This window comes from Paramisgurnus dabryanus, chromosome 14 (genome assembly GCF_030506205.2).
Source record: "Paramisgurnus dabryanus chromosome 14, PD_genome_1.1, whole genome shotgun sequence".
NCBI classification, from domain to species: Eukaryota; Metazoa; Chordata; class Actinopteri; order Cypriniformes; family Cobitidae; genus Paramisgurnus; species Paramisgurnus dabryanus.
Genome location: NC_133350.1, coordinates 36,636,264 through 36,654,767, shown reverse-complemented (window position 1 = coordinate 36,654,767; position 18,504 = coordinate 36,636,264). Strand labels below are relative to the sequence as shown.

General features: G+C 36.7%; 1 protein-coding gene across 3 annotated transcripts in view; it reads right to left on the bottom strand.

Moving 5' to 3' along the window:
- The window catches only part of dtx3lb.2 (deltex E3 ubiquitin ligase 3L b, tandem duplicate 2), a 92,714-nt gene that overhangs the window by 23,146 nt on the left and 51,064 nt on the right, over nucleotides 1-18,504 (bottom strand). For all 3 annotated transcript variants that reach the window (XM_065273037.2, XM_065273038.2, XM_065273039.2), the window contains 2 exons: nucleotides 10,177-10,319; nucleotides 8,581-10,083 (listed from right to left, as the gene is read on the bottom strand). In XM_065273037.2, the coding sequence (XP_065129109.1) occupies nucleotides 8,581-10,083; nucleotides 10,177-10,319 (1,646 nt within the window). The remainder of the gene's footprint in view (nucleotides 1-8,580; nucleotides 10,084-10,176; nucleotides 10,320-18,504) is intronic.

Sequence of the window (18,504 nt, the reverse complement as noted above, 5' to 3'; positions counted from 1 at the left end):
AACCCGTCAATCGCTGCATGAATGGAGACGTTTATATTACACGTCTCCGTCTGTGCTCCGTGAGTTCCAATACAGGTATGTGGTGACTTTACTCCTAATATTATAAAGGCTGTAATGATTGATTGAGTAAAGTGTGTTATTTTCCTATTTAAGGTGTGGGTCAAGGTGCAAGGGACGTTACAGTGGGTTGCTGTAGTGGGCTTGCTGCTGGCTGCGTGGCTTCCTTGCGCTATGTGCATTGCTTACACTGCTGGCTTTACAATTTGCTTTCAACTGCAGCCGCTTCGCGCTACGTCATCTGAACTGTATTAACCCTACTGAGGGGTTCCGCGCTACGTCATCTGTGCTCTACTTTGCCTGCATCGCTCTGCTTTGCCTGCTTCGCTCTGCATAGTCTGCTTCGCTTGGTTCAGCTGGGAATTCTAATTTGCATTTCTGACGGGTGGCGCTCTGTGCTGCGGCTGATCTGTGCTGTTTGGTGGGCTCCTTATTTGGTTGCAGTGCTGTGTTCACAGTGTGCCGTGCTGTAGTGTGCTGAGGTGCGTGTGTGCACGTGTGAGTAGTGGTGCTCTCTGCTTAACGAACGTCAGGCCTTGTCCCACCCTGAAGTGTTGTTTGTCTTTTTGTCTTTTTTTTTCTGCTTTTACTATTTGATACTATGAATAAAATTGAATTCATTTTAAATAAAGTTTTTTTTTTGATTGACTCAACTCTTGTCTGATACCTGACCCAGTCGTGACAAACCTGTGTGCTGTTAAATTGAGGGCAGTCCCGGGAGTAGCCCCCGGGTGGCGTAGTTGGTATAAATCCTTAGTTAAGCATTGCCACATATAGTTATAGAAGATTTTATTGTTTGGTAATATTCACAGTGCACATTCTCTCGTTTTAAAACATTTTATATCATTCCGCAAAATTCAGCATAGATTTTGCAAAATAAATCCACAGAAATAGCAAAAAGTAACTCCTTACACAGATTCCTTACACAGCTGTACTACTCTTGCAGCAATTAAAGCAGTTCAGTTTTGTTTAAAATGGCAAAATAGTTATATTTCTTTTTTTATTACATTTAGAGCATTTTTTGTTAGTTAAAGTTTTTTTATGATAACCAAGCGGTTATGATCAATAATTTGAGTCTCTCAAATCAACACTTAACAATAACATCTATATAGAATATATATTTTCAGCATATTACAATGTTAGTTTAAACGTTTATTATCAACACACACTATTTTTAAAAAGCATAGGGATCCTGATCATAGGGATCCTGAATGTGATTGCAATTAGAGACTATTTTTTACATAGTGCGAAAATTTTTATAACCTGTTGCTAAAGTGCAACGTGCAGATTTGGATTTCTCTCTCTGCCTTTAGAGAGACATGTGTATGAGGACGCGCTTCGGTTAACAGCATGAAGCATCTTCACATCCCTATCAAACAGCGTATACACAGTGTTGTGGAAAGTTACTTTTAAATGTAATGCATTACAATATTAAGTTACTCCCCAAAAAAGTAACTAATTGCGTTACTTAGTTACTTTTCATGGAAAGTAATGCTTGCGTTACTTTTAAGTTACTTTTGGGTTACTTTTTCTTACTTGGCTGAGGCTTGATGTCTTTCAGGCCTTGCAGGTGTTTTTTATGATTGCAAAAATGTCAAACTCAGGCCTTCCCGCTCAGTCATATTGATATTGAACTTACGTTAATTTGTTCAATTTACTTCAGTACATTATTTTATTTTTAAATTGAATTAATTAAACTGAAAAGTAACTTGCATTACTCTTTTTTAAAAGTAACTCCAATATTAATGTGTACATTTATAAAGTAATGCGTTACTTTACTCATTACTTCAGAAAAGTAATATTATTATGTAATGCACATTACTTGTAATGCGTTACCCCCAACACCGCGTATACAACACCTATATATCGCGGACAATTGCATGCTCATGCCAAAAGTTACTTATTTGCATGCGTTTTAAAGTTTTGACCGTTTAAACTTCCTCACAGCTGCTCTTGTCTGCGTATACTTGCAGCACGTGCACATACTGTAGCAGTCTGCCATCAGTGCACGTGTAGGGGAGAGTGGGGTGATTTGTGCCAGGGGGAAGTTGTTCCACCCCTTGTTTCTGGAAAACCATTGAAGAAATTGGTCATGTGACCACATAATTTTGAAAAGCCATCAATTTTACTTATCCTCAAAAAAAGAGAGACACATGGCATGAGAGGTAAGCACTTTTTAGCTCCAAAAACAGTTTTTTTCCTTTCAAAGTAAAATTTCTATGATTAAGGTTTTTGATTGTAGTGTCTAAACAATTATTGATAGGTTTGAAAATATTTCACACGTTTTAGTGCTTTAGCAAGCTACACAATGAGTCTATACAGTTAGCATAATGTTAGCTCTTAACTGTTGGATCATGCTAATTGTTCAGAATTGTAGGTCTGGGGTGATTTGTGCCAAAGGGCCTGGGGTAAGTTGTGCCAGAGGTGATGTGCTCAAGAAACTACCCACACCCCAAAAACTTGGTGGTACAGCCATAAGACAGCATAAGTTTATATTCCCCATACAGTATTGACAAGTGGGATGTTAAATAGTAGGCCAGATCCAGACCACCTAGACCAGGGGTTCTCAAAGTCCGGACTCCGGTCCGGATCCGACGGGAACTTGATCCGGACCCGCATCCACTTCATATTACAAGTGCATTAATTTCTATGTGATTGATTAAATGTGTGCATTTTCTACTTTACAAATGCATATTAAACTTGTAAACCATTCGTTTAGTTTTCTTTTCTTTTTAGATTTAAGAGTATTCCTGGTCCGAAAATAAAACAAGTTATTAAAAAATTTCCTGTGTCACGCTGTAGCCATCACACCCAGAAATTATGGACAGCTACTTCATGTACTACGGCTTTTGATCACTAAGTCCTTATCAATCTGAAATCACTGTTGGTTTGAGTCGTTTAAAACATGCATTTGAAAAAGCAACACTCGTCAAACATAATCTTTATACATATTCTTTATTATCATGAAAATACCTGAAAAGGTTTGAAGAACAGCAATATAAATATATCCTTAAGACATTTCCTGGAGCTGCGTGTGTCTAGTTCTTCGTCTGCAGCGCATATTAAGTTTCTGTCCGAGAGCGCCCCCTGGCTTTTGGATGTAGCGGTATTTCACTGTAATTCATTTAGAACAGGGGTGTCAAACTCATTTTAGGCTGAGGGCCGGATGGTAAATAACGCCATGAAGTGCGGGCCGGATCATTTTTGCCAAAATTATTTATGAACCATTCACTTTTCTTTGGAATATATTTGTAAAGAGAACAGTCATTTAGAAAATGCTAGATGGGGCAGTGGCCCAAACCAAAAATGGCACTATGGGTGGTGGTACTATTATTATGGTTTTAATAAAGTATTATAAATATTATGTGTTATATTACTAGCATCAACTTAGACAAATGATTATAATGGGAAATGTAATAAGAATTAAAGTGTGACAATCTGCTAAATATTCAATATGATTTACCTGCTGGCTTGATGGAGCTTTGAATCCATGTTTGCAATGTTGAACTGCTGCTAAAAGCCTCTCTTTTCGTTCTCTGTCGTTATTTTGTGAAGGCATTGGTGTTTTTTCTATTTTTTGTCTACAAAGTGTGCCAACAACAGCAAATTTAGTGTTTATATTAACTTAGATCTGATCGGGAACATTAAATCGATTAGACAAGCATTGTAACGTTAATAAGAATGTGGATATTTTGTTGTTTGCTTGCTAGTTGTTAGCACTTTTAGAACACTGACAGCAAATCATTAGCGGAAGAAATACATAAACATACTTACAAGTTACTAATTCTGTGGTTTAACAACTGATATAATGTAATGAATCTACCTGTTAATGCAACGAACTTCGGAAACTGTCGTCTTCGCTCTCCAGGCAGAGAGTGGACACAGAGATGCTGCGGAGCGGGCGGGAAAACACGAAGTGGATTACCGGAATCAGTGGATCTTTAGCGGAGCGGTAACAATAAAACGGCAAGATTTTTGGGCACCGTGTTTACTCTATGTTCCGCGTTTTGCTGCTTTCCGCAAGTCTCTCATATTAAAAATGAACTAGACACCCGCCTAAAAGGGTTTTTAAAATATGTATTTAATATTTAATAAAACTGTATAAATCATCAGGCGGGCCGGATTGGACACCTTTGCGGGCCGTATCCGGCCCGCGGGCCGCATGTTTGACACCCCTGATTTAGAAGCATAGCAAGCATCATCAGCCAATTTATAGGTGCACCCCTAATTTTGGTCAGTGTCTCTGCCTACCAACCACACTTTTTTTGCCATGGTTTATGCATCTGATGGAAAACAAACAGTGCCATTTCTCTCATCAGGTTGCTCTGTATCTTGCACCTGGTTACTTTTGGCATATTTCTTGTGTTTATGTTTAAAAAATGTTTTTACTGTAAATGCAAAATACACTTGTTATGTTTTTCCCAAACCATTTGTGTTGATTTGTTATATAAACACAAATGATTTACATAAAGTTATTACTATGCTTGACAATTTTTGTAATAACCATTTTTTCCGGACCTATGAAAATGATGAGAATTCAGATTTGGACCTTTGAATGTAAACTTTGAGAACCCCTGACCTAGACCTAAATACTCACAGGGGAAAATCTGGAGAAGTGAGGAGATGGACATGCCTCATCAGTGTTTCACTTAGGCCTACCTGCCATTTGTTTCATTTAGCTAACATTGATTTCAGTTTTGAGTTTGCACTTAAGAGAAGTTTTATTAAGTTTTTAAGTGGCCAAGTCACAATAGGATGTTTAGAAATGAGTCACTTTATTCTTATATATTACATAATTGACAGACAGCGTTCTGTGCATGTCAACAGGCATCTATTGCCAAAGCCACTTTGCCTGAAATTATTCAGAAATATCAGATATTGTGTATTTAAGTTGTGTTTTTCCAAAAAATACAAAATATGACTTATTACAACAGTTTAATAGATTATAGACAATATCTAAATAAACCTTAAATTAGTAATTGTGTATTGAATTTGTCTTGCTTTAATATAGCATTACAGTTCATAACATTAAAATGTTCTGTTTTACTTCAGAAATCACCGGCACAATTTACCCCACACCAGGGGCAAGTTGTGTCACAAGACCACTTTTTTCCCAAAAGCTATATTTCAAAAAAAATATATTTCAGATCCAAAGTTATTGTTCTCGGGGATGCACAACATCCTTAAATATATGTACATCCTTAAAGGCGCAAAAGAGGATGTTTTCTGCCAACTGAGAAAGACCGTTACTGAGTTTTTTAAATAAGCGCATGCGTAAGAACAGCCTCCCTCCTTCACAGCTCATTTCTAGGGAACGCCTTCAAAAACTCGTGCACGAGTATTTGAACACGAGTGTTTGTTTACCACTGGCATATGCTGTGTCGCGTCAGTGGATTCATTATGTGAAATGATGATAATAAACACATAAGACGTTAAAACGTCAGATCAGTCTACGCTACTCCCATTTCAACTAGCATGTAGCTGACTGGTCACTGCCTTACAACTACAGTACAAGAACAACGTCAATATACCTGAATAACAGTACAACAATAATTATTCCCCAAAGAAAGAATAATCACTGTTACCTGTCAGGAAGAATTTTGCGAACTGCGCGTCTGTCTTGACACCTCTCTGTTCCTTCATTGCTCTCCAGTGTTAAAATGTTTCTCCAATAACGACTCTGTTTACATTACGTTCTTCTGACAATTTTCTCCTATTCCCAGCGGCTTAAAAAGTCTTTCTTTTACGTCCTCCTTCGGGTTTCTTCTCTTCCGTGGTGCAAATTCGAGGAGGAAAGCAGGAGCGACAATGAAAACAAACCGAAACTAAAGATGGAGTTCATGCATTATGCGCATGCGTCGTCTGTGTTTAGTTACTGGAGCGTGCACGTCTCTCACAAGGAACGTAATGGCAGTGATTGACAAGCCAGAGGGCCAATCGCTCATGCGATGATTACGTCAACGAATGGCTGATGTTTTTAAGGCCCTACCTTATGCACAGATGACATATATTAAATGTATTACTTTCAGTGCACCTAATAAATAGTCTTTTATCATTTAGTAAAGACAGTTTCAAGTAATCTTGCAAAAATGTATTAAACAAACATCCTCTTTTCCACCTTTAAGTTGAAGGCATTACTGTTATGGCCTCACTTTAAAGTCACTTTGAGTAAAAACTGGCACAACTCACCCCACTCTCCCCTACGGACTGAGCGATCGCTCTCACGTCTTAAAGCTGCAGTACCTGAATTCATCTCTGAATAAAATCACTCTCTGCTCTTGACTAAAGAACTGTTATACTTCATACGAATGCGTGTATATTTAATTAATTCATACATTAAATACTGTGAAGTGTTTTATTTTCATTACTTTTAAGAGACATAAACCTTTTTATAGAGATATTAAATAGCTCTTTGCAGAAGAAATATTTGTTGTGCTTATTTATTTGATTCTCTATTAAAACAATAATATATCTAATTACTGCAAGAAATATAACAAAGGAAACATCTATGGTATTACTTTATCTAGAAAAAAATATTAAGTTACAGTCATCAAACAGCTTGCATATCAGTAAAAAAAATAGGAATCATATCGGCCGATCACGAAGATAACAAATCGGTAATCGTATCGGCTGCAAAAATCCTGATCGGAGCATCCCTATACATCACGTCTCCTTCTCAGTTAAATTTTCTAAGTGCACAGAAAAAAATAAGAAAATTTATGTGCATTTGAGTCGGATTTCATGTGTTTTTTCCTGGTTAAACTAAGTTTTAATTATAACAAAAGGAGGAGTATAATGAATAATAAACTGATGAAGAATATGTAACTGTTTACAGTATGTCACTGGCAAAAAAACTTCACCAACCAAAAGTTTGACAAAAAGCATGCATGTGTATGACATCAAAGTACTGCCAGAGCACTGAGAATCCCTGGTGTCATGTTAATGTAATGTCATACATTATCAGTTTACGCAGCACAGCATGAGCTCAATCAAGCATATTGTTGTCAGTACAGCCTACATAAAACACGACTGCCATCTACAGGGTTGGTATTTTCCTTGACAGAAAGTTTAAGGACAAGTTCGGTATTTTACACTTAAAGCCCTTGTTTATGATGAAATACAACGGTTTTGACTGAAATTTGGACATATGATACTGGCCCGAGAATTTTCGGTTTCTGTTGTATCACCCACTACCTCTACAATGGCTGCATAGGTGCACTGGAACCGGGTGCACCTCATAAGCCTTAAAAAAGTGAGGCCTCTAGCTGTTTGATTGCCCCCTGGTGGCTGGCTGCAGTACAAGTCATAAATCCCGCTCTCTCCGTTCAAACGAATGGGACTCTGCTCTAAATAAAAAAAATATTTACACTTCCAATAAAAGTTTCCGAAAGATGGTTTTGATCCTTTCAAGTAGTTGTTATCACGCAGATATATGTTCAAGTGTTCATTATTGTGGTAAGTTTCATTTTAGCTTGTAATTTGATGCTATAGAAACGGGGCGTTTCGTTATGATTGGCGTGGTTGAATTGGTCGCGCGAGCGTTTGGACGGAAGTTTGATACCGCGGCTCCTCCTCTGGCTCCACGGACGATTCCTTCTGCGCATGCCTTGGCTCCAAACTGATGTTTTTACGTAACATGGCGGCTACCGTGGTTGGACATATTTGTCTTCAATTCATTACAATGGTGGGAGGCGACGTCGTGTCGTCCATCTTTTTTAAAGTCTATGACTGGAACAATCCTTCCTAAAATGCATTAAACTTTCGTTTACAAAGACATGAAACTCACCGAGTGGTCAGGTGTGTTTACTGATATGCTCATACAAAAATCGCTACAAAAGATGCTTTCCAACAGGTGTTTTTACTTGTGGACCTATTTTTCCAAATGCCTCACACCCGTAAATTCTTTGGTTGAGAGCTTGAATAATAGACACTCCAGCCCAGTTGGTGGCAATAATCCACCTTTGCCAATTGCAGGAATAAAAAACAATGTTCCCAGCATGGAGTAAAACCGTACCTCACAGCACATCTATTACAAGTCAGTGGAGTTGGACAAAAATACAATAAAACCTGTTAAAAAGCATCTTTTGCAGCGCTTTTTGTGTGAGTATATCAGTGAACACTCCTGACCACTCTGTGAATTTCAAGTCTTTGTAAATGAAAGTTTAATGCATTTTAGGAAGGATTGTGCCAGTGCACCTATGCAGCCATTGTAGAGGTGGGAGGTGATACAACAAACACCCGAAAATTCTCGGGCCAGAATCACATGTCCAAATTTCAGTCAAACCATTCTATTTCATCATAAACAATCTGAAAACATGGCTTTAAGTGTAAAATACAGAACTTGTCCTTTAATCCTCATTCTGCAGAATGCCGGAAGTGCTTGCTCAATTTTTCTGTGTGCATTTTTAAAGGCCACATTTGTAAAACTACACAAATGTCTGATTTGTTGGCAATTGGCGAGTAAGTGCTTATAATGTAGACAACATTTAAATATTTATAATAAAATATTTATTATATTCTTACCGTTTGAACACCTGATGGTATATCATAATGAATTTCAATTGTGCCATCCTTTGGATACCCAGGAAGAGAATAGCGTTTCTTTATAAAACTCATTTTTCCATAAGGCTGGTTTCCCTCTAACTTTCCAAAGACGTCTTTACACACAGGACAGATGGATCCCATCTTCTCCACTGACTGATTTATACAGTCCCGACAGAATTCATGGCCACATTTCAGTTTTTTATTGTTGTTGATCTTGTCCATGCAAATAACACACTGCTCCTCTTCACCATGTGCACCTTTAATGTCATGTCTAGAATCTTTGTCTGCCTTTTCTTGTGATTGTCCAGTAAAACCAGTATCTCTCCCATCTTGTTCTCTTGAGCTTATTGCCTCATCTTGTAAAGGGCTACCTGCTGCTTCTGGTCTATAAGTAGGTTTGTTTTCCCATGTGATTCCTTTTCCCTGAGGAATATCCCTTGAGTAGCCAATTAATTTCTTTGTCTCATCATCAAACACTTTCTTCATAATTTTCTTCTCAATATCTTCAATACAAGGGCCAAGGTGCTCCGGCAGTCCAACAAGCTTCCAGTGACCGTAAACATCAACTGCTGCAACACAATATTGTTGTTTGTCAAATATGTCTTTGATCTCTGCCACAATACTTGCATCTTTAGGGTCTTTAGGTTCACAGCTCACAAGAGCTGTGGCAAATTTTTGATAGCATTGTATTAAAGCTCTGAGGGCATGATTTTTAAGATCAGTATGTTGTCCTTCTTTGCTCTGAGCTCTAACCTTAATGGTTAAATTGTCCTGCTGATCTTCAGTGTTAAAAGACACTCCAAACTTTGATTCAAGTTTTGATATTTGTTCTGTATAAGAAAGTTTCATCAGATCCCAATGAACCTTATCCATCTCAAATTGAGTTGGAAGGTCTTTAGTGTCCATGTCTAAGAAAGACCAACTCTGTGGAGTAACACTGCCTTCCACTTCCATTGTACTTGCTTTGTCAGTAAATTGGTTTTCCAGTCTTGTAGCATTTACTTTTCTGCTTATCATATGTGTAAGTTGTTTTGGTCCAAAGACCTGAAAATTACTGGCAGATATGCTCATCATGACCCTTTGATCCGGCCTCTGACTGATAAACATTGTCTCCTTCACAATATCTGAATCTATATGAGTATAGGGAATATTGACTCCATCATAATTATCCATACATCCCTGAACAAGCTTCTGAAGCTCAATGGAGGCTTTAGACACAGAATCAGGGGTTCTCTTCGAGTTAAATGACACTGACACTTCTTCAGAAATTTTAACTCCATGCTGTTTCTCAATTTGCTCCAACTCGTTTTTGTAAGCATGAAGAATGTACCAATACAAACAGAGGGGAACAGTTAATCCAGTTGAGTTTGTTTCAGTTGTCATTTCAGCAGTTTTCATGGTCTCAGTGCCATTTAAAGCACTATTTAGTGTAGATACCTCCACACTATTGTTTGCTTCGGTCAAGTTCTTAGTTCTATTCACCTTTAAAAAAACATAAGAGAATGAAATATTTAGCATTAGGGCTCTGGCAGGACAAAACGGTGGTCATTATTCTAAACAGAGTAAACATGGTACCTGTTCTTCTTTATCCTCTAGCATCTCTTCAGCCAGTAAAATCTGTGCAGTCACTTCCTTAGCATGAGAAGCAGAATTTTGATCCTTGAACTTCAGTGTGATAGCTGTATTACTTTTTATAACTTCAAGAGCTTTAAAGAAATCTGTGGGCACATATCTTTATTTAATGTATTTCATAAATTCACTGTAAAAGGATGTCATATCAACATATACAGTATTTTATTAAGTTAAACAATTTCAACTTGTTTTTCTAAGCTATGTAAAAAGTAGATTGAACTGAATTGCATAATTAAGTTGTTTAACCCCCTGGAGTCCAATCATTTTGGGACACTGGTTTTGACATGGTCTTACTTTTAGTTTTTTTTAGTTGTTTAAAACATATTAGTGGCTAATATCACTTAACACTGTTTTCAGCACAAACCGCTAAAATAATATGCAAGTAACATGCATGTACATGTTTGTACCCATACGGAAATGTAATATATGTGAATATATGAAATATCCCTATATGAAATATATGGTAATATAAAGTAGAAACATATATGTACATATATGTACAACCATATATGACACCTATTCGAAAATGGAACAATTTCATATATTGACATATATGTCTATCCCATACAAATATATGTCTATGTGTGCAAAAAACATACATAGACATATATGTCATCTATATAATTATTTATATATGTGACATACATGACTTCACATATATGTCTAATATATGTTGCATACATATACTTATCATATATCATAAAATAATTACATTTGAACCGTGGTTTTTATCTATTTTTCGCATGTTTCAGACCACAGGTAGGACGTACAACCCATTCACACAACTTAACACACAAACACAATTTATTATTTGTAATGTACCTGATGAGTCCAGTCGGGCCTCGAACCCGGGTCCTCACGTTGAAAGTCGTCTGCGCTATCCACTGATCCACCCAGCAGTTGGATGGGAGGGGCTAACAACTTAAGCTATTTGTGTGTTACTGAAGTAGGCCCTGTTTAGCTTGTATTTTACAGTGTTCGTTTTATTATTCCTCCTGTTTTTATTTTATGCAGGGGTACACAGTGCAAATTTAACCCTTGTGCATTGTTCAAATTTAATACATCCACTAAATTAAACATCTGTAAAAATGTATCAGATTATTTTTTCACTTTTTTTGCATAAATTTGTTAGTCAGTTCTGATCAAAACTACCAAATTTTTACAAAAATTCCATGATTTGAACTCTTTAATTGCCAAGTTCATAAGTGGATTTGGGGAAAATCTAAATGACAAATTTTCAATACAAAAAGTGATTGTAGACTGGATTTTTTTAACCTTTTTCGCAGTCTTGGGCATGTCAAATATAAAGTAAAAACATTGGCTTTTGATTATTGTTTTCTTCCTCATTTATTGTTAGTGGCTGTTTTTGCCCCATTGACTTCCATTATAACCACATTTTTTGATTGCAGAGCAATGACACCTTGTTATCATGCATTTTTGAATGTTGGTGGTTTTTCCTTTTGCAAAGAGGTCAAATTTGTCATTTTTACTGTTGATCACCATGTGGCACCATTAACCCTTTAGTAGACCTGTGCTGTGCAGAGCTTAATTTCTAGCTTGTACATTGAGTAATATGGGGGCGGTTTCCCGGACAGGGATTATCTTAATCCAGGACTAGGCCTTAGTTTACTTAGGAAATATAACTAGTTTTAACAAACATGCCTTACTAAAAACATTACCTGTATGCATTTTGAGGCAAAACAAAGGGCCCTGATGTATTTTAAGATATGTCAGTGCAAGTTGTTTTCAGTTTGGACAGCTCTTAAAAATGTTTTAGTCTAGGACTAGTCTAATCCCTGTCCGGGAAACCGCCCCCATGGAGTATAACTCCATAATAAAAGTATAGTATTGTGCCAAATGCATGCAGTTTGAAACTAGGCAGGGTTATAATGTTATGACCCTAATAATTTTTAAACAATATATTTACAGACCTATATAGGCTATGTTGTTTTAGAAATCTAGACATAAAACATATTGATATCATATGGTTGGAGCATACAGTATCATGTAAAAATCCATCTTATATGGTTGTAAAATACAAACCCATATAAGAATTCATACATATACATATTTTAAATATATGTATTTAAATACATTTTAATATGAGTATTCCATATAGGTTTAAAACATATATCTTCATATATCAAGAGTATCTATATATGTGATATTAATGTATGTATTTATATACATTTTAATATGAGTATTTCATATAGGTTTAAAACATATATCTTCATATATCAAGAGTATCTATATATGTGATATTAATATATGTATTTATATACATTTTAATATGAGTATTTCATATAGGTTTAAAACATATATCTTCATATATCAAGAGTATCTATATATGTGAAATTAATATATGTATTTATATACATTTTAATATGAGTATTTCATATAGGTTTAAAAAATATATCTCATATATCAAGATTATTTATATATGTGATATTCATATATGTATTTATATACATTTTAATATGAGTATTTCATATATGTTTTAAACCTATATATTCATATATCCAGAGGATCTATATATGTGATATTAATATATTGCATATATATGTAACATATATGCCAAGATCGGTTTTGATATAGGGACATATATGTCATATATTACATTTCCGTATGGGTATTTTTAAGGTAATGATGTTTATGCTTGGTTTATAAAAAATAGTTGTTAAAATAAGGCCAAGGAGCACATTCTAAACATTTCTTTACAAACAAAAAAGTACTGGATCTTGTAGAGTTGGGAATTTGCTACAAAAGAAGGTAAAAAAAAAAACACTCATTTATATGAAACAATATATTGATTTATTTTTGTAAGACACTTTTTGTTGTGTAAAGTCAATATGCAAGGGAGGGTCAATGGTCATGTATATTGATGTGATTCACACATGAGGAAATAAAGACCCAACCCCCTAATGACTCAATGAGGAATGTTGTGCTAGAATGAATTTGAGGAGACATTTTTGCTTGCAGTTTAATACTAAAAATTGTACAATAAAATCTAAATTATAAGTATCAAATGTACATTTTGTCACACACATTTTAGCAGACAACTTTGTGTCAGTTTGAAAAAACAGGTCCTGAAGATACAAGTGAACATCACATGACTGGCATTTTCAAAGTCTTTATACAAGAAAATGAAACTTTGAGTAATAGACAACAGAGCTTTACTATGAGCTGTTACTTCACGTGGTTCATGTTACATTAATGTTCAACATTCATGTTCAATGTTCAACTTCATGGTTTTGTGTTGTGTGCAGTGTAGTACTGCAGACCTGTAAGAAAGTTAAACAGCTGTTAGCAGTTAGTTTACATAACTGATGGGTAAATATCACTGATAACACTAAACTCAGATAAACTATCATGTACACATAAACTAAATTCAGAACATCTCCAGAGATGAACACCTGCAGTAATTAGTTATATAAAAAGCTGTTTTCAGATTACTGTTTTCAGATGCCCATCGACTGATTATTTGCCTCTGTATTTAACAATGTTTTAATGAGTGTGTTTCTGTAAGTGCATATAAACTGTTCAAAAACAGGCTGCATATGGCATTGCGACAGTAACAGGTAGACTAACACGTGATCGTTGAGTGAACGCTGGCGCGTTTGGCTGCCGCTGCTCTCTGGTGTCGTTTGTATTTGTTTGTTTGTTTTTATTTGACTTGAAGTGATTTATGCGCTTTTAGTGCCATCGCGTCAAACCGATCCACCGTAGCGCTGAGCTAACTTGGACTACTTACACTGTGGACCTATTAACTATACAATCTGGATATTGATACTTACTGTGGAACTGTTGCATTTTTCCTCCTATTGTTGAGTGGATTAAAATCCGGAAAGTGAACTGCCTGCCAACTTTGCTTCTATTTTCTTGTGGATTAGAACTTGAAACTGAACTGCCTGGCATCCCATATGACAATCTGCTGGTTCGCTACCCCTGCCTGCCTGTGTATTGATGTGCGAGCCCTCTCATAGATATTCCACTGTGACCGCTTGGTAAGTGTCTTGCTTAACTCTTTCACTGCCAGCGTTTTTAAAAAAAGTTGCCAGCCAGGGCCAGCGTTTTTCATGATTTTCACCAAAGTTTAATGCCTTCCAGAAAATGTTCTTCTTTAAATATATAAACATACAATATATCAAATGAAAGAACAGACCCTCTGCTTTCAAAAAAAAAAAAAAAACGTTTCATCCTACCTTCAGTGGTTCTTTTGTAATCCGCTTTTGAATATGGGTAGGTTTCTGCAAAAACACCACATTTTCAGCAAAAAGCAGAGATAATTCCATTTTTGTGACGGACTTTTCATAGAGATCCCATTCAGAGCGATCTTTAAAACAGATAGGCATGCAGCTGCTTGCCATAGGGTAATACTTCCGGGTTAAAAAAGTTGCGGATAACAGCGGTATTGCAGAAAGACGGAAAATCTCGTCATTGGCGGGGAAGCGTTTTCTCTTAATTGACGAGATATCTCGTCAATGGCGGTGAAAGAGTTAATTGGGAGTCTCTTCCCTGTGCTGTTACACTTGCGGGGACTTGGTTACCTTTGTTGCCTTACCCCGGGAGTGTTGTGGTTGAATTTGTTGGCTAACGTGCTAGTTTACTAGGTTACTGGTGTGTTAGCGTATACCCACATCTACCGGCTCGAACCGTTTTGCTGGCTGTGTCTATTCTTCACCTATGCGATCTACAACTGTGTCGCTGCTTTGGCTTTTAGTCCATGCGCTTTGCCTGTTACACTGTTTTCCCTGCGAGCTGTGTCAACTACTGTGCTCTGCAATCATGACTTTTAAATACTCGTCAGCCTGTCTCCATAGCCCCCTCATGGTCCTCATGGCCTTATGCCACACCAACACCTCGGCATTCTGCGTCATCATATCAAATACAGCCACAGGGGCTCCCGTAGGAAGTTTACTGGTTATCTTCACTCAAACAATATTTCCTCTTTCTGGAGCTTGACTCGGACCACAAAATCGAACGCCTCAGAGCGCACTGCTGACTTTAACAATTTGTGCCCCATAACGTTGGCAAATACACTCCAGAATGGTTTTATATCAAAGAATGTATCTTTCTCCATGCTCACTCAATAACAAAGCACCTTTCATTAATGATGTGATCACTGATATGGGCATCAATTTTATGTGTTTAACTGAAACCTGGCAAGTCTCAAATTAGTTTATTACATTAATGAAGCCACTCAACCGGGGTTTGGGGGTCTTGCTATGGTTCATCGCTCCTGTTATAAGATTGTGCGTGTGCCTCTTCATTTGATTTCTCTTCATTTGAAGGTCTCGCTCTGAAATTTACTGGTAGTCTACCATTACTTATCTTGCTTATTTATAGACCCCCTAAATCATCACCCATATTTTTAAATGCATTTGCTGACCTACTATCTTTTGTATGCGCTCTGTATCCATCTATTCTTGCTCTGGGTGATTTAAATATGCATGTTGATTCAAACTGCTGTAATTTTGCAAATCATTTTCTCAACATGTTAACCCTCGTGTGGTGTTCATATTTTTGTTACTTAGACAATGTTTGTGGGTCTACTGGACCCACGGCATTATTCGTATCCTAAAACAATCCAGTCATACAAATTTATGTATAACTGTTTACAGATGTTTATTTTAGCCTTATTGCAAGTAATAAAGAGAGAATTTATGGTTAATATTTGTCATTTACCACTAGTAGAGGACTATTTATAGATTCAAGTGCTATTCGTTTTTGTGATAATATGAAATAAGAGAAGAAAATTCTATTCTCTCCCAGATATTGGGGAAAAACATGTTTATCTTAAGTAAGTATTTATCACTTTTTCATCTCAAACACGTTTTTTTTATCACTTTGATGTTTAAGTCTTTGAACTTAGTTTGAAATTGTACACATTTGTGTCAGTTTACATAGCACAAGCCCCATCTGGAAAGATGCTGTATCATAACACATCATCCACATTAAACACATAACCTGTTCATGCCAGCCTACACAACACATAAGAAGCAGATTTTTACCATGTAGCTGTGTTGCATATGCATTTTTTGTTTTTTAGAGACATATACTGTGTCGTCCTGTCCATCTTATGTCCACACACACTGCAGTAAAATGTGTTGCTATTGGCTACAACCTAAAATGATAAAAATGCTTGGATATAAAATTTTACTTTCTCTATTTCTACTTCTCTATTTACTTTCTCTCTCTCACGCACTCATACACACACACACACACACACGTGCGCGCACACACCATAGGCTTTGTGGTAAACCCATGGTTTTACAAATGGTAATCAATACACCAATTTGCCATGATTACTACACTTTTACTATATACAAGCATGAATATTTTTTGTAAGGGAGATAATGGGAAAATGTAGAATGGTTCCTGTTAGACAGAAGGTAAAGTGTTTGGGACAGTGGGGCCAGATGAGTGTTCATGCTTGATATATAACATGTTGTATCCTTGCAGCATTACAGCAAGTGCAGAAGGACAAAACTCTGACATGCATCCATCACATATGTACAGACATATATACAAACACACTCATGCACTCACAGGAGTCCCAGATAGGCTTTAGATAGCTTTATTAGCACTCTTCCAGACCTGTCTCAAATGAAACATGTAGCAGATAACCGTGAAGATCTGGATATTATAATAGAAAACCTGAACAACGTTTGCTCTAGCACGATGGATGCCGTTGCTCCCATACGAAAAAAGAGAATCAAAGAAAAAACGCCAGCTCCATGGTATGACCATCATACTGCAGCCCTTAAAAAAGTAGCTAGAAAAATGGAAAGAAACTACCGAAACACAAAGTTAGAGGTATGGCGTTCAGCATGGAAAGAGAGTGTTCAACACTACAGACAGGCTATTAAAACCGCCAGATCTACCTATCTCAGTACGCTTATTAAAGAAAATCATAACAACCCTCGTTTCCTCTTTAGCACAGTTGCGAAACTGACTAGAAACAAAGAACAAACAGAAACCAATAGTAAATTCCAACACAATAGTAACGACTTCATGAACTTCTTTACTAACAAAATTATTTCTATTAGGGAAAACATAGAAACTACGCAAGCAGCCACCACTCTACCCAATAGTACATTGACCACTAGATTATCATACGAACATCTTGAGTCATTTAAACCTACTACAATAGAAGAGCTCTCTAAATTAGTAAATCTAATCTTCTAAAAAATCGTCCTGTATATTAGACCCCATTCCCACAAAATTACTAAAAGAGGTATTTCATGTAGTGTCCGACACGGTACTAAATATCTTTAACTCATCGCTAGAATTAGGATACGTTCCAACAGCTTTCAAACTAGCAGTTATTAGACCGCTCATTAAAAAACCAAACCTTGACCAGGGAGATCTTAATAACTTTAGACCAATCTCAAATCTACCTTTTCTTTCTAAAATATTAGAAAAAGTAGTGGCAAGCCAGCTACGCACATTCATAGCGAATAATAATACATATGAAAAGTTCCAATCAGGATTCAGGCCCCACCATAGCACAGAAACAGCGCTGATTAGAGTTACAAATGACCTCCTATTAACATCCGATCGTGGTGAAATCTCAATCCTTATATTACTAGACCTTAGTGCAGCCTTTGACACAATAGATCACAGAATCCTACTCAATAGACTAGAAAACTATGTTGGCATCAGTGGTCAGGCGTTGGCCTGGTTTAGATCGTATCTAACCAATCGATATCACTTTGTTTATGTAAATGAGGAAGAGTCCTATCACTCCCCCATTAAATACGGCGTACCTCAGGGATCAGTTCTAGGCCCTATCCTATTCTCGTTATATATGTTACCTCTAGGAGACATTATCAGGAAACATAACATAAGTTTTCACTGCTATGCGGATGATACCCAGCTTTACATCTCGTCACATCCTAGCGAAACCCACCAGTTTGCTAAGCTAACAGACTGCATTAGTGATATTAGGGACTGGATGGCACATAACTTTCTTATGCTAAACTCCAATAAGACAGAGATACTTATTATTGAACCAAATCGCTCCAAACATAATATGTCAGATTACAAGTTGCCCACAGATGGCTGCACGGTGGTGCCATCTTCCACGGTTAAGAATTTAGGCGTAATGTTTGACAGCAATCTATCTTTCGATAGTCATATCTCCAACGTCTGCCGCACAGCGTTCTTCCACCTTAGAAATATCTCAAAAATACGCCATATGCTGTCTGCATCAGATGCAGAAAAGCTTATCCATGCTTTTATGACCTCTAGAATAGACTATTGTAACTC